Consider the following 16,282-nt stretch of genomic DNA (forward strand, 5'->3'; position numbering starts at 1 on the left):
TGAAAATAAATTCTTTCTAATATATGTAAAACAGGACAATTAAATATTCGCGCGTTTTGTTACACATATACAAAAATTTTATCTAAAAGATGGCAACGATTTGTCAACAAGAGCGAACTTTCGTCTGTGCTATCTATAGATCGTTGAATTTTAAACAGAACGTAAACCACAAGAAATGTGATGAAAATTGTAAAACTCGACGAAGAATGCTAACTGATAGAAAAAGTTTATTCTCCTATAAAAAATTATAATTTATATCGAATTCACGATTTTGCACACTACGATACAAGTGTGACGTTTACCAAAATGGCACTACAAGAAGATGAAAACACCTGGTGAGCTAATTTTCAAATTTCTTTATATTTTTCAAACGAGGAGGAATTCTTTGTTTCAATAAACATGAATTTTAGTCGTTCGTTCCATCAATGAAATTTTCTAACTTATTTTTTTGCGACTTAATATCGATTGACGTCTTGCGGTACTTTTATCATCTTACTTTCTTCGTATATTGGAAAGCAAGACTAGCATACCAAAAATAAATAAGTCTACGTATGATTATATGTAAATTTTACGTATCATCCTGTTTAATAAATTTTTTCTTAATCCTTCCTGGTTAAAGAAAAAGTATGGTGGATACTTAAGTATTTATGTATTTCTTTAAGCTTGTTCATATGTTTGCAAATGTTTATTAACTACCTTGTGAGAAAGTATATAAACATTTGTCATATATTGTAATATTTGTATTATGTACCTTACACTTTATCGATACTAAAGAATAATAACACAAAGTTGAACAAATTTTGTTTATTATAATAAGTAGATTTAAATATGAGATAAACATTTAGGGTATTGGAGCTAGAAGCAGCTTTACTTGATACAGAAGCACCATCAGCATCCGACATTTACGCAATTTGTAAGGGACAAGCTGTTCCTGCAAATTTAAGACATGATGTATGGCAAGCATGTTTAGATGTTATCGATCGGGGTAATCAATTAAGTCAATTTAATGAAGTTTTTGATTTACCAGAACAAAATATTATACGTGATGATTGCCAGCAATTGGTTGGTAAGTTATTTGCATACACATTATATGATTTATTTATATATATCTTTCTTATTATAGAATATATTTTTGTTGTAGCAAAACTAGGAAATGATGATGAAGACAAAGTTTCTGTTGTTTCTGATTTAGAGTCTATTTTAACATTTTATTGTAAGAGTAAAGGGAAACAGTATAAGAGAGGAAATGGCTGGATAGAGCTGTTGGGCCCCTTAATAGCTTTAAAACTTCCACGAAGTGCAACATATAATTTATTTGAAGCAATAATAGACTTTTATATACCTAGGTATAATATTTCATAATTAATTCTCCTTTCTTCCACCATTACTCTTTCCTTATCTTTCTTATGAGTAATGATACTATTTTATGTTTACAGAGGTGAAACATACAGTTCTGTATTAAGACTATTACTACTCTATCATGAACCAGAATTATGTTCTTTCTTGGATACAAAAAGAGTATCTCCTGATCAATATACAAAAGGATGGGTAACTACGCTATTTGCTGGTGTATGTTCATTGCCAGCTGTTTGTACAATGTGGGATCTATATTTCATGCAAGCTGATCCATTTTTTATGTTATTTCTTTCACTTATCATGGTAATAAATGCTAGGTAGGAGAATTACAAAACACTTCCTCCCAAAATGAAATTACTATGAAATTTACTATATTACTTTTTATAGGGAGCAAATCTTAAGTATGAAAGATAATGATAAACAAAGTATAATAGACGCGATTGCTGCTATGCCCTGTGCATTGGAAGCGGAAGATGTGACAGACTTTTGCTCTTTGGCACAGTATTATGCAATGAAGACACCATCATCTTTTAAACAAGATTTGTATCCTATTATATTTGGCGATGGTTTCGATGAAAAATGTATATCTCATGCGCTTTGTTTACCCGTATCAGCCCAAGAATTAGTTGAAAATTCGATCGAGAGTCCGTCCATACCTAATACCTCGGTTGAATCGGTCAAGTTCTTTTTAGTAGATTGTAGACCTGCTGAACAATACAATGCAGGACATTTACCAACTGCATTTCATCTAGATTGTAATTTGGTATGTTCTTTTGTTATCTTTTTTTATATATGGAAGTTCTTTTTAAATTTATAAATTTCATTTTAGATGCTTCAAGAACCTGCTGCTTTTGCCACAGCAGTGCAAGGATTGTTGCAAGCGCAACGCCAAGCATTAGCGGTTGGATCGCAAGCTGGTGGTGAACATCTTTGCTTTTTAGGGAGTGGTAGACAAGAGGAAGATCGTTACACGCATATGGTAGTTGCATCTTTTTTACAGAAACATACCCAATATGTTAGTATGGTTACATCAGGATATCAAGGTAGTTATTATATTATATTTATTTAAAATATTTGATTCAAAATAATTATTTTGTAAGAACATTTCATTGCAGCCATACACGAATACTTTGGTGATGAAGTCGTTTCTAGTCTTGTTGATCATAATTCACAGCACTGTTTAGTATGCAGTGCTAATATTTCGGAGACAAATTCAAATGAAACAAGCCCTGTCAAAGTTAAAAATAATAATTCCGATTTCTTTGGAAAAATTAAAAAAGTAAAGGGAAAATTATTCGATTATATCGTCAATCCGTCAGCAAGTGTTCATAATAACATAGAAAATAGGAATGGCAAGGACTTGGATTTTGTTAAGCGACAAAAAAAGACAGGCCCTGTATTTAGTATAGACGATGATCAAGAATTGGGTACGTTCTTATTTAAATTCAGATATTCCTTAAATTGCACGTTTGATTGATTACTATTTCAAATTATGTTATAATTTGAAACTCATGGTTTGAGCGAATATTTATGTGAATATTGTGAATGAATCAGCAATTTGTAGAATGCACGTGGAGAGATGCAATGTGAGATCTATAAGAGTTGTGATATAATCGAGATTATTGAGAAGCAGTCAGTGTTAATCGAGAATCATACGAGAGTTATGCTTTATGCCAGTGTTGTAGCGTTGATGGGATAATGCAGTTTTATAATAAATTGCAAATACATCTTTATTTATTTATTCTATACTAATATTCTATAATTATTATATACCGCAGATATGACAATGACAAATAACGAAAGTGAAGAACCTATTGAAGTTGTATCTATCCAACAGTGGCTGAAGGATCCAAAATTGTTACATTCCTTTAAATGTCAAGAAGTGAAAGTCAATGGAGATTTTTGTGACAGGTGAATATTTAAATCAAAGTGTTAATTTATTTTGTTACTTAACATAAAAAAAAACATTTTTTTTTTTTTCAGTATACTTTTGGTTACTGATACTCATCTTATAGTACTTCGAGAAATACAAGAAAGGAAAGGTGCAGCACATGTAATTGTAAAACGTCCGTTGACGAGTGTCGTAAAAATAACATCTAGAAAGAGACACTCGGATTTGATTACATTTAAATACGGTACAACGCAATATAACGATACGGTTATTTCAGATATGGATAAATTTCTCATTCCTAATGCGAGTGAGGCTACTAAATTGATCACGCAACAGATTTTAAAACAATTGAAAACATCAGATTGATATTGAGTACGCGTTGGTACGCGAGTAATGAAATTTTATTCGTTTTAAACAAATTTTATCGAGTGAATATCCGAAATGAAATTTTTTATTTGTTCGATCGGCTAGAATTTTCTTAATTAAATGGTACTACAAATACAACGTGTAATATTAGTATAATTAAAGAAAATAGTATGTGAAAGATTTTAACGATAAATCGAATGCTTCGTATATGAAACTAATATAATGTACCATCGATAAAATGGCTAACACGATTTGTACTTGGATTCTAAGATTTTGGTGGTTTCTACTAAGTCATTACTTTTATCAGTTATATTTACGCTTACCATTTTTCTTCACGCATTTTCTTAATGTTCTCAAAAATATTTTACTTTTATAAAACTGCATTTTTCCTATTGCTTTTTGTAATAATATCATATCAATATTAATAATATTTGATTTAGTATTTACTTTACATATGGCTAAACAGTGGCCTTACTATAAAAATGAATAGGAGAGGTAATGGACTCTGCAAATCATTGATGTGATTATCTACGATGGAGTGTAACGTGCCATGAATTAAAATGTCATTGATTCTTTTACATAAATATGATTCGTAATGCGATACCAATGTTTATGGAAACGCGAAATAATTTACTTCTTTCCCTTACAGGACACTAAAAACTTTGAATCACAAGCTAATATGGCATTTCATGCATACATATATTACTACATAGTATCTGTATGTTATAATGAACTGATAATTGGTCCTAATGTAATACGATTCAAGAAACATTAACAGAATGGTTATAATATTTGCATTTTATAGCATATAGTCTTGCACTAAATGTCTTTATAAAATATTTACAGAAGGTACAAAATATATTGAAAAGTAAACAGTTGTATCACTTTTACAGGCATACTTATTACACTGCCTGATTATATTTCGAAGAATTTTTAAAGTTTACGATTTATGATCTTTCGAACATATATCATACAAAAATCTTTCATAGCGAGATTTTTCTGTCTTTTTCTCCGGAATTTGTATTTAAAATATTAAATATCTAATACGATTTTTCCCGAATTTATTGTTAAGACTATACTGGTAATATATCAATAGAAATCATCCTCATAATGAGTTTTCGTGCACACTGTTGCGCTGTCTTTCTGTAATCCGGGACAATATCGTTCGCGACATACGTTCATTTTTGTGTAAATTACGAACACACGTTTCAGTATGGTTCTAATTCCACCATTGTAGATTACAGAGATTATTTATGATGTACATTAGCGTCTATTCTATGTTTAAAGATTATAAAAACATAATTTAATGTATACTTAATAAAACTATTGAAACTTTTGATCTTGTAGATAATATATCAACATTGTTAATATTTGTAACAATAGTATCTGTAACATATTTCTTGATACATAATAATGAATTCTATGTATAATAGAAACTTTTTCTATTTATGTGCTTCCACGGCGAATGAAAAGCATGAATGGTGGGATAGTTGTTACGTAAAAAATTATAGAAGTTTAATAAATTATAGTATATTGTAAAGCACTTCTTAAATGCAAATTTTCCATTCTATGTATGTAAATAAATTTTATGTAACGCATCAAGAATAAGTTTAAACGATAGATGTTTTCAAAAGATTGTAAAAATAAAATATGTAGTTATGATTATTTTTATGTATTATAAAAAATGATTTTCATTATATTTCAAATATCTCCATTTGTTTTGTTATCATCATTAATCGTTTATTTAACCTTGCAAAATTTTCCGAATAATATACAATACAAAATATATTACTGTCATAAATTTTATTATAAAAATAAGATTAATTAAATAAGAATTAATAAAGTTAAAAAATATAATAACTTTCTCCTTACTTCCTACGGTAATCTTTTGCGTAGGAGTACACGTTAATATTCAATTAACAAATAAGGCAAAAGTTGGAGAATAATGAAACAATACTGAAGCATATTTTGAGAAAAGAACATTTTTATCAGATAACAGATATTATCTCTTTACCTAACTTCAAATAAAAAATTGTATACTTTAATGTATGTTTAACGCGATAAAACTAAATTGTAAATCGTGATTCTTGTTATCAGTTGTTAACAGACGCCCCGGCAACGAAGCAGTTAGTAATATATATATATTTTACAAATGTTTTTAACGTAATAATATCTTATAATAGAGCTTATGATGGGAACCATTAATTGGGGTGAATTATTCCCAGGAAGATGGAGTCCTGTCATTTTTATTTCATACATGGCCCTGTTTGTGAACCAAGGTACATGAGTATGGTTATGTTTCTCTATGTTTGTTTTTATTCTTGCCACATGATTTTACTTGTTACATGATTTTACTTGTTAATATTTGTCAAACAGAAACTACTCAGTGATAACAATACAAAAATAAATTAGCATTAATCTATATAGTTATCTATGAATAACGTGCATTATTTTTCCAGTTTTAAATATGATTTAAATGTTTTGTAGCATATAATGTTTAGTAGCATATGGTACAGATTACTGAAATTTTGTAACAATTGCTATGTAACATTTTGTAAATTTTTTCCATTGCTGTTTTGTAAAAATATACATTGTATTTTGTTAATGTATAAAATATTTCTAAAGTTATTATTATTTCAGGTATTATTGTAACTTGGTCTCAAAGAGATGGTCACTATGAATACAATATTATTATGGTAGTATTGATGACAGAAATATTAAAGTTATTTACTTCTATAATATTCTACTGCAAAGAGTAAGTAAATAAATTAAATAATATTCTTTGAAATTTCTATATAAGTACAAAACTTATTATTTTATCTTCAGCAATAGCTTTGGAAGTTTGTGCCAAGAAGTAACAGAAAATAAGAAAGGTAAATATTGTTTATTATTTTAGAAAATTCAATATATTAAAATAATTTAGTTATGCAGATAAAATTTATATTTATTTCTTAAAATTGATAAACTATTTATAGCAAATTTTTGACTTTGGTAGATGTAATTAAGGACTAAAAATTATTATGTTGAGGTGTTATATAAATAGAACACAAGATAAAATAAATTATTGATTCCAGTTTTATACACTTTTTAAATAAGTAGACTAAAATCTAAATATTCTTTAAGTATTCATTTAATTTGTGAAATTAATATAATAGAAAATAAAGTAAATTTAAATACTCTTATTCTAGTGCTATTGCTGTACATGATACCATCATTTTTGTATTGTTTATACAATAATCTGGCATTTATTAATTTGGCCATATTTGATCCAACAACTTACTATGTGTTGTTACAATTTCGTGTTGTCATGACTGGAATTATTTTCCAGGTACATATCAGAAACTTTTGTTATAGCTTAAATTGGAGTGGAAAAAAGTATTTTCTAAAATATAGCTTTTTTAGGTCGTTTTTAACAAGAAATTATCATTGAAACAATGGTTTTCGCTAGTATTATTGACTATTGGATGTATGGTGAAACATATAGAACTGGACTTTAGCATCAATATATTTAATGCTAAAATTAATTTAAGTAGTAACATCATTTTAGTGTTTGTACAGGTATGCATAGAATCATTAAGAAAAATATTCTCTGATCTAGAAAATTTTAATAAGTCGTAATCTTTAAACTTTTTCAGACAATTTGTTCCTGCCTAGCTGGAGTTTACAATGAATATTTACTTAAAGAACAAGGGGCAAACATCAATATTTTTGTACAAAATGTGTTTATGTATATTGATAGTATCTTTTGTAACCTTATAGTTTTTATACTATTTTTTATGTCAGCAAATAACGCCTCTAATATGTTGAACAATGCTGATCTTGGTATACTTATGCAACCAAAAATAATAATAATAATGCTGAATAATACAGCAATAGGAATTATCACAAGTTTTTTCTTGAAAAACTTGAACTCTATCTTAAAAACTTTCGCTAGTGCGTTAGAACTGATATTCACAGCGGTTTTGTGCTGGTTGATATTTAGTATTCCAATTCATTTAAATACCGTACTTTCGATCGCTATGGTAAGTTATGCAGTTATATTGTATTCACAAAATCCAGTACAAAATACCTGGACCAAAGAACGAACAAAGGCTGATAACATAGTTTAGTAGAAGTTAATTAATTATATTCTGTGTTAATTTATTATATTCTGTACATGAATTTTTCCTGATGCAAACCTGTTACTTACGTGTCTGTTCCATTATGCTTCATTGTATAGTTTTATGTATGCATAGATTTATAAACGTAACTAATTTGAAGAACTTTTATGTTAATAGGTATTAAAGGAAAACAATTTGTTGCAGAGATATGAATTATATTTCCTTCATTTGTGTTAAATATTTATATATTATACATGTATTTATGAATAGTTAATTCTAATTTTATAAAATATTACAATTCTTAATATTCCATGTGTAATTGCGTGGTTTAATTAAGTGATTGAATCTTAATTGTGGAACTTAAACAATTGTATTATATATATATAGCGAGTAACTGTATTATTAGGAAATAATATATAGATTATTATAAAATTATTATTATTACATATTATTTGTAAAAAAGAACAATGATCAAATTATATTTGGAATTTTATACCGTATTTAAAAGAATACAGTAATAGTTTCTTTTTTCGAAACCATTACATGTTTCATACATATATATCATAATAGTAATAAAGTAATTTATTTAAAGCTATTTATAATAGAAAGTATTTGAGTAATAAAATTTATTAAGCAATACATATTTTCATGTACGCATTATGTACAATTTCAAACCAAGAATTCTTCAATTTATCGAAATTCTATTTGGCGGGAAATTTGAATGGAATCGAACATCGACAAATTTTATTGTACATTATTAACCCTGCTGTGATATTCGAAGTTTTGTACTCCAAACTTAATTTTGTTTTAAGAAACAGAAGATTTTTGAGCTTTTAAGAAAATCTTTATCATGCAATGAAGATGACAAATTATACATATTAATAACGATTTTTTCAGAAGCGCCTCGAATTTGAGAAATTCATTAACCATTAAAAAGATAAAAACAAGATTAGATTAATAAAATAATCGAAAGAATACAACAGAGTCAATATCGATTAATGTAAGTTACTTTTTCTAAGTTTGGCTCTTCTTGCAATTCCACCTATTGTATACATCTACAGAAGACCATTTTTCGAGAAGTGGGGAGTGGATGGTCGATATTACCTGCAAATCACCTTACTTTCGGAATAGAGTAGCGGTAGTCACATGTTGGCTGCCGTCACGTGAACTTCGTATTGGATTTTTTCGATTGTCGCGCCGTTTGTAATAAAATGTGCATTCGAAACAGTAGGAAAAACTTCAAACATAATATAATAAATTATAGCGTTACAGTTAAAAAAGTGTGAAATATGTTACTATAGTTAACAAAATTTTTGTCTCACTTATACACGAAGAGAGAAGTAAAAGGTAAGTAAGATCATATTAATATAATTTTTGTAATATCGTTATTTGTAATTTAATGATTATAAATTGTATGTATCTGTTTTTAAAATATATTATCTATCTGCGTCTAAAATAGAGATTGTACGTAGAAAAAATAGTTTCTATAATTGTTTTTCAAGGATTTTTGAATTATTTAATTATGGTGGTTCATATAGAAAAAGTCTGATATTATTTATGGATTGGAAAAAATTGTTAAAATGATTTTCTAAAGGCGTTATGAATGATGTTTTGTTAAATAAAATATGAGTAAATGAGGGGTTAAAGACTGTATTTTCATGCGTGATACTGTTTATATAAATCAACGTACATATTACGATCTCGGACACGTGACAATTTAGTGATACGTGATTGGTGCGATTGAAAAATCGCGCCAAGTCAACAATAAAATATTTTATTTTCTTTCTATAAACAAATACTTCAACAACATAAATTACCTTATATTAATTAAACTATTCAGGAAGAAGTGCATACCTGACATAAATTGATCTGGTACTAAAAATCACCATTCTAATATCCAAGAGGTTAATGACATTACACAAAGATTCTTATATATGTATTAGGTTGTGTAATAAGTTCGTTCATATTTCTTTAAAACAGTACCAAAAATTATTACTTCTATATAAAATCTACTTTATCAACGTCGTATTGTTTTGCAAATGGATTAAGTAACGTATTTAATCTATGGTTTCAAACTTTTCGTCCTTTCATCAAAAAGTTGTGTATTTTAAAATTAATTTATTGAATGATTATTTAACAATTAATATTTGCCAGTATACTATTTCTTTCGTTAAATAATGCAATAATAAGCAATACCTATTCATGCTACTTGTATATTTATTCATTGCAACTAATATAAACAACTAACAAATATACTAATATAATATATTAAACATAACTTAATCCACCATAATAGTGCATTTGTCAAGATTTTTGAGTAAAAAACCTCAACTGTAATTTTATGACGCAGGTTAATTCACCAAATGTGCACATGAGAAAGAAGAAAAATAAATATATAAGTAAAAAATAACAGTTGACGCGAGGTTAAGTGCGCTGGAAAAGTATGTATGTATGTATCCTTTATTGCTGCAAGTGGACGGCCCCTTTCTTCTTTCGCGACTCCTCGAGACGCACGCACGTTTTCTTTGGATTATGCAATCGCTTTCGTGTGTACTAGTTTTATGCGGTGTTCGTGTCGCGAGATCCGATGATAAACTTTGCGACTTCGTCCCTTTATTTCTTTTTTAAAAAATATTTGCCACAGGGACTGGGATAACGTGGCTTGTTGGCATACTGTTACGAAACGAAAATCATATGGCTGATTTTTAACAACTAGGAACGTCTCGTTTCTATGGTTCATAAATACTGCGGAAATATTCGAAATATAGAAAGCGGAATTATTCGTGTAATTATAAAATTATTATAGATTTATATTGTAAAATTATAATTTTATTGTAATTCTGTATAATATCTTTATTGTTTAAATTAGACAAAAAATTAAATTTGAAAGTAATTCTTTCAGATTTATTCTATGTAACATTAAAATAATATTTAAAATTAATTGTATTTTATTATCATTGTTAAATTAATCAATTTTTAATAAGAAAAGTTTGATATATCTCGTAATGAATTATTGATTTTCTTATTAGAGAGAAGACAAGCGTTTTAATGCACATTAAAGGAGTATTGATTAATAATAAAACTGATTTCGTGACTACGGTGATTGATTCTGCAACTGAAATCGGAAATGGGATGTATTAGCGGTTTACCGGTTAAAGCTTTACCAATGTCAATTATTTTATACATTCGTATGTAAGAATTGCTGCCGGAAGTGAAGGAAATATCCTTTAGTTTCTATTATGGAAATCAAGATCTACCGTTAAAATCGTAAAAATATTAATTTGTATTAAATGAATATTCGTAATAAGCCTGGATGAATTATTTGAAAACTATAAAAAATGAGACAATGATAAATAATAAAATAATGAAAAAATGATAGGTAAAATGATAGATAAAAAATATCAAATTACGATTTATTTTCTCAAACTTTTTATAATTTGAAGAATATAATTTATAAGAACATGTATGCACTATACTAGAGATTAAAAGTAAGGACGAGTTAACATAGTCTATGTTAGATGTGGATAATTTGTTCTTAGTCACTATGTGCGCACGTGTACTTACATATACATATTAGTATACAATTAGTATACAATTTTAACTAATTCAAAGTTCTTGTAGGTTCAAGTATACTCAATAAAAACATTTTTGTTAGTTATTGTCAACGATGTAAGTAGATATACTGTATACGTATCTCGAGAAGGGAAACGATAGTTTTCAGTGGTACGCATCTGCTATAGTTGTATAATTTACTTACATATGTATGTACAATTCCACTGCTTCTATTGTCGTAGTATAGTAGAAAATTGTAATATTCAACAATATTATATTACAAACAAGAATTATATATTTTGGACCGGAATGGATCACTAATATAAATTAGTAATATTACTGGATAAATATTAATTCACATCTATCATTACGATTTCCACTTGATTTAAAAATGCTATTTAAAAATAATTTAAACATTGATAAATGAATTTCAGAATATTATGTTGTAACATTTCACCATGCATATAGGTCATTGAATATATCGAACATCACAGGTGTATTAGCGTTACAGTGTTACTTTGCCCACAGTAAATATCTAACGAATCTGTCAATCAGGCCTGTCGCTTGCGTGACTCGATGAACGATCCAGAATCAGAAAAACAATCCTCGTGGAAGACGATGAAGGACCCATGGTTTCCTTCAGACGAGACGTAACGGTGGTATGTCCAAGTGCCTGGAGTTTACTTCATCTATGACAGGATCGACGAATTCGGGGCCTCTGCAGCCCCAGAAGGATTCCTCGCCACTTCCGGCACGATCCTCTCCCTTCGATCTTTATTCGACACCTGAGAGCCCAACTCGTCGAGCTCACCGTCAACGATACTCTCGAAAGATGACATTGACCTCACCGAACGGCCAACCAATACAACTGACTCCTCTCTGGGAACACGTGGTTTGTATAGTCGTGCTATCTGATTAATGGCTTCTGTATTTGATGAATTACTGATGAGTGACAGAGATTGGTAATGATGAAATAAAATTAACGAATGAATAAAGATATTTTCTGCAAAGAAAATTGGAGAAGAATTAGTTTACAAATGAAGACCATAGGGGAAAGCATGATAAGCAATTTAAAATTTAATTTTATTATATATTCTACATTATAAATTTTATAGATTCATTTATATATAGAAGGCTCATCTTTCGATTTAAAAAGATTTAAAAAATCAACAAAATTGTACTTGTCATCTCTTTTCCATGTAGTTTTCAAATGGAAATGTTTTGTTTCTATGAATGTAAGAGGGTCTAGAATTTCTTACATTGTTCTAGAAAAAATTAGAAGTTATATTACTAATTATATAGTAAGAATTATAGAATTAATATGTTTTGAATTGAACGTCTCTTATATGTATTCTTGTACAGGTACGTACCCGAAAATTTCCAAGCGAAGTGGATACCCATTCGACGTTCCTGGAGATATCCGAGAGACTACGTGATCCAGAATGGGAGGTGCGCCAGCACGCTCTTCGTGTGCTCATAGACGTGTTACCGACTTTGAATGCTGACATCGTGGACAAGGTCATGCAACCAGTGGTACCCGAGCTGGTCAATAATTTGGGTCACTCTGCGCCCGCCGTTCGTAAAGGCGTCTTGGACGCCTTCCGAGTTTTTCTCATTCATAGTCACGACAGAGATAACACTATTAAAAACGTACGAATATTTTTCAATTTCCAATTCTAATACTTATTTCTGTCTATCTTGAAATTTTACGATCTTTTATATTTTCTTTATTAGATTATCGTAAATAACTCAAAAACATTAAGCTGCGTTCATATTGTGTTATCATGCTCATTAGAAGAGAACCATGTATATTAGTAGCACAAATAGAGAACAACGTACAATACTCGCTCAAGAGGCAGCACATTAATATGTTACGTTGAAGTAAAGAAAATATATTTGTCAAAAATTTATTGTATTTTGTTTGCAAGCTATCCACAAGCTCCAATGCGGATACGATCTTTATTTAGTTCATAATCAGTATGTGGATGCTATACACCAATATTAAATTTAATTCCATCCTCTTTACCCTCTCTACATCAATCATCTTTACCGATCCCAGCTTTCAAAATTTTCGATAAACATGCCAGACAAGTCCGTGATGCGCAAGCAATCCTTAACCTTGTAATCTCCCCACTATCTTTGTATTATCGTGGATCGATGTCTAAATGCAGTTGCATCGACCATTCTCTTGCAGATTCTTCAGGATGGGCTGAACCGTTCGGAGGTACGGGACTCCTTCCAGACTAACGTGACGACCGGTGTGATCTTAAGCGTGCCTTCGTTGCTATTTCCATCGACCAACAGCCCATTGCCCGATCCTCGACTCGTGAAGGACGCGACGATAGCTCTAGCCTCGCGTTTAGCTCAGGTACCGCATCAGGAAGCTGTATTAAAATCGTTAATGAAGATCCGGGACGCAGTTGGCATAGCAGAATTCGATAGTTACTTGGAGGACTACGACAACAAGCTGAAAAGAAATATTGAAATTTTGTCCAAAATTTACAATGTAAAATCTGCTAAGAAAAGTCCTAAGAAAGATATAGGTGTTAAGAACGTGGAGAAAGTGGAGAATAAAGACTTGGAAGGTAAATGGGAGAGCGATAGTGACACTTCCGGTATTGCTGAAGAGGAGGACGAAGTCAATAATACGACTATGCCTGCTGCTAGGATCGTATTAGAAACGGAGATTAAGTTTAACGAGGAAACAGCCATCACTATGACTATTCTTGAAGAAAAAGATGACAGTGAACAGGAGCAGGATGAAGAAGAAGGTGGAATTGATGTGAAAAACGAAGCTGAAGGGAAGGAAGATCCTAATAAAAGAAAAACGCCCAGAAGAGTTCATTTTGGGGGCGAAATTGTTAAACTTAGAACTCCAGATAGTGATGATACAGAGTCTCTGGAATCTACTCCTAAAACTAAGATTCCACTTCCAGTTTCTCCTGTTACCAAAATGCTCATCACTCGACCTAGACCTTCTTCTCAGCCCTGTAGTCCTCATAGAGAGTCTGGCAAGCCTAGAAGGGCGTCTAGGTCCGTTTCTAGTAGCCCCAAAAGAGAAATGTATACGTATAATGCGGATCTGAGTCCTAAGAAGAGTATTCTTACTAGGACTAACAGTCCATTGCTTAGCGGAGTTAAGGCTGTTGAGCAGTTGAAGAAGAAGAAAACCGTGAGTAGATCGGAGGATAAAGATGGTAAACATAATACGGACCAGAAAGGAGACGTTAAGAACATGAAGATTATTGAAATGGGTGGGAAGGTGGAAGAAGTTAAGAAGGAAGAAATTAGGTTGGTCCAGAATGCTCAAAATGTCACTTTGGATTCAAATGTGAAGAATTCTGAAAGTTCTGAAGATGAGATTTTATGGAAGAATGAAAAGCAAAGTGTTTCGTTGACAATGGAGCCCGTCATTTCTAAAACCTCAAAATTAGAATCTAATGATTTTGGAGCCCAAAATAAGAAATTAGATGTTAGTAGGAAAAGTAATTTAGAAAATAAAATATCCGAAAATGTTCAGAAGAAGAATACAGAAGAGAAAAGCGAATCTTTAAAAAATTGCCAGGAAGTTGATTCTTTCTTTGGTTCTGTGGTGAAGAATAACGAAATGGAACAGAATTATTCGAGAATAAATCAAGATCAAATTAAGGTGAACGAGAATGAAACTATGCAAAAAGATTTTGCGAAGTTAAGAGGTTGCATAACGAGTAGTTCGAGGAACGATAATGGTGATCGTGAGTCGTTGAGAAATGTTGATTGTGAACGAACGTCGAGGAGTGATCGCGATAAAGGGGGTGCGAGTGTGATTGAGAAAAGTGGCAATAATATTTATGGGGTTGACGAGATGGAATCTATAGCAGGAGAGCCAAGCTGGGAGGAACTTGGACTGGTTGACCAGGAAGTGTTAGAGGATCTACATAATAAAGTAAGTTTTGCAATAAAAGATTTTATTCGTGCATGTGTATACATATCTTGAATTATTTATTCTGTATAGTGTAGTGATTAAATATAATTTTATAATTAATTTAGAGCATTAGATTTAGTAGAAATTTAGAGAAATAATTTCACTTTTATTTATACTATTAACTTTTATCAAGCATTTGCGAATATACTACTTAAACCTAATAATTTTAATTATTTACATCACGAATTCTTTTTCCTCCACTTACCTAGATACTTAACTGTAATGGAACTAATTATTTCCATCACGAATCAGGTTTCTAGTTTTCTGTATACTAGATACGTATGTACGCGCGAAATTATAGCTGAATTCCTTCGAATCTAGTCAATTCTCTTGTACGTAAGTACATATCAAAACAATGAATGTGCGAATTTCCTCTGTTTCAGTAAAGAAAGACACTGACTTCTAAAATATAGTTTATAGGAATAAAATTTCGCTCATGATTAAAATAATAAAATTTTTATAATGAAAATTATTCCACGATCTATCGTGTAAGAAGGATAATAAGAATGGATATCTTACAAGAGCTTAGAAGAATCAATGCTCAACAGGAACGGCACTCGTAACATAAGCACTCCACGTTAGTTGCTCATTTACGTGACTTTTAAGTTAATCAATGGCCTACGTTAATCGGGCCCGTTCTGAATTTTTTTATCGATCGATGCATCGAGTATATACACAGTTGCACGTAAAAGCTATTCAGAAATTCGGAAAAAAGAGGCGAGGAAAAAATTGGATAAAGAAACAAAGAGTCGATACACGCATAAGCGATTCTAATTGATGGCGTTTAAATCACGTTACACCACGCGACGAACTTTTGCCGTGGAAATCGATTGACCTAGTTTGGTGTAATGTATCAGAAAGATCTGTCCTAAAGTCGGTGGTTCCCCTTTTCGACGAATTAACGGCCAAGGAATGAAAAACTGACACGCTCTGTAACGACTCGTTGTTATAACAGGAAAATCCTGTGATATGACGCTTACTTTAGGTATAGCCTACTGATCAGATTATTTATTAACTGGAAGCAGCGTTGAGTCAAGGTTATTTCGAATCTTT

General features: G+C 30.5%; 3 protein-coding genes across 6 annotated transcripts in view; all 3 read left to right on the forward strand.

Annotated features, from left to right (window-relative positions):
- The first annotated feature begins 62 nt into the window (after window positions 1-62).
- LOC132909019 (TBC1 domain family member 23) lies at window positions 63-5,153 on the forward strand. The gene is made up of 9 exons (XM_060963608.1): window positions 63-335; window positions 846-1,066; window positions 1,142-1,346; window positions 1,437-1,673; window positions 1,744-2,119; window positions 2,186-2,399; window positions 2,472-2,783; window positions 3,135-3,267; window positions 3,340-5,153. Exons 1-9 carry the CDS (start codon window positions 307-309, stop codon window positions 3,611-3,613), a joined length of 2,001 nt encoding a protein of 666 aa, XP_060819591.1. The 5' UTR covers window positions 63-306; the 3' UTR covers window positions 3,614-5,153.
- Window positions 2,983-7,972, forward strand: LOC132909090 (UDP-galactose transporter senju). Of its 3 annotated transcripts, XM_060963690.1 has the most exons (7): window positions 2,983-2,992; window positions 5,738-5,892; window positions 6,254-6,368; window positions 6,440-6,486; window positions 6,802-6,941; window positions 7,016-7,171; window positions 7,249-7,972. In XM_060963690.1, exons 2-7 carry the CDS (start codon window positions 5,802-5,804, stop codon window positions 7,720-7,722), a joined length of 1,023 nt encoding a protein of 340 aa, XP_060819673.1. In that variant the 5' UTR covers window positions 2,983-2,992; window positions 5,738-5,801; the 3' UTR covers window positions 7,723-7,972. The 3 variants fall into 3 exon arrangements, with proteins under 3 accessions (XP_060819673.1, XP_060819665.1, XP_060819680.1); XM_060963682.1 differs by lacking the exon at window positions 2,983-2,992 and having other exon boundaries at window positions 5,546-5,892; XM_060963697.1 differs by lacking the exon at window positions 2,983-2,992 and having other exon boundaries at window positions 5,789-6,167.
- Window positions 7,973-8,845: 873 nt separating this feature from the next.
- The window catches only part of LOC132909151 (uncharacterized), a 29,483-nt gene continuing 22,046 nt past the window's right edge, over window positions 8,846-16,282 (forward strand). For both annotated transcript variants that reach the window (XM_060963758.1, XM_060963767.1), the window contains exons 1-4: window positions 8,846-9,060; window positions 11,821-12,157; window positions 12,628-12,915; window positions 13,460-15,190. In XM_060963758.1, coding sequence (XP_060819741.1) covers window positions 11,927-12,157; window positions 12,628-12,915; window positions 13,460-15,190 — 2,250 coding nt within the window. In that variant the 5' untranslated portion in view covers window positions 8,846-9,060; window positions 11,821-11,926. The remainder of the gene's footprint in view (window positions 9,061-11,820; window positions 12,158-12,627; window positions 12,916-13,459; window positions 15,191-16,282) is intronic.

The sequence above is a fragment of the Bombus pascuorum genome, chromosome 1, assembly GCF_905332965.1.
Source record: "Bombus pascuorum chromosome 1, iyBomPasc1.1, whole genome shotgun sequence".
In the NCBI taxonomy this organism is placed as follows: domain Eukaryota; kingdom Metazoa; phylum Arthropoda; class Insecta; order Hymenoptera; family Apidae; genus Bombus; species Bombus pascuorum.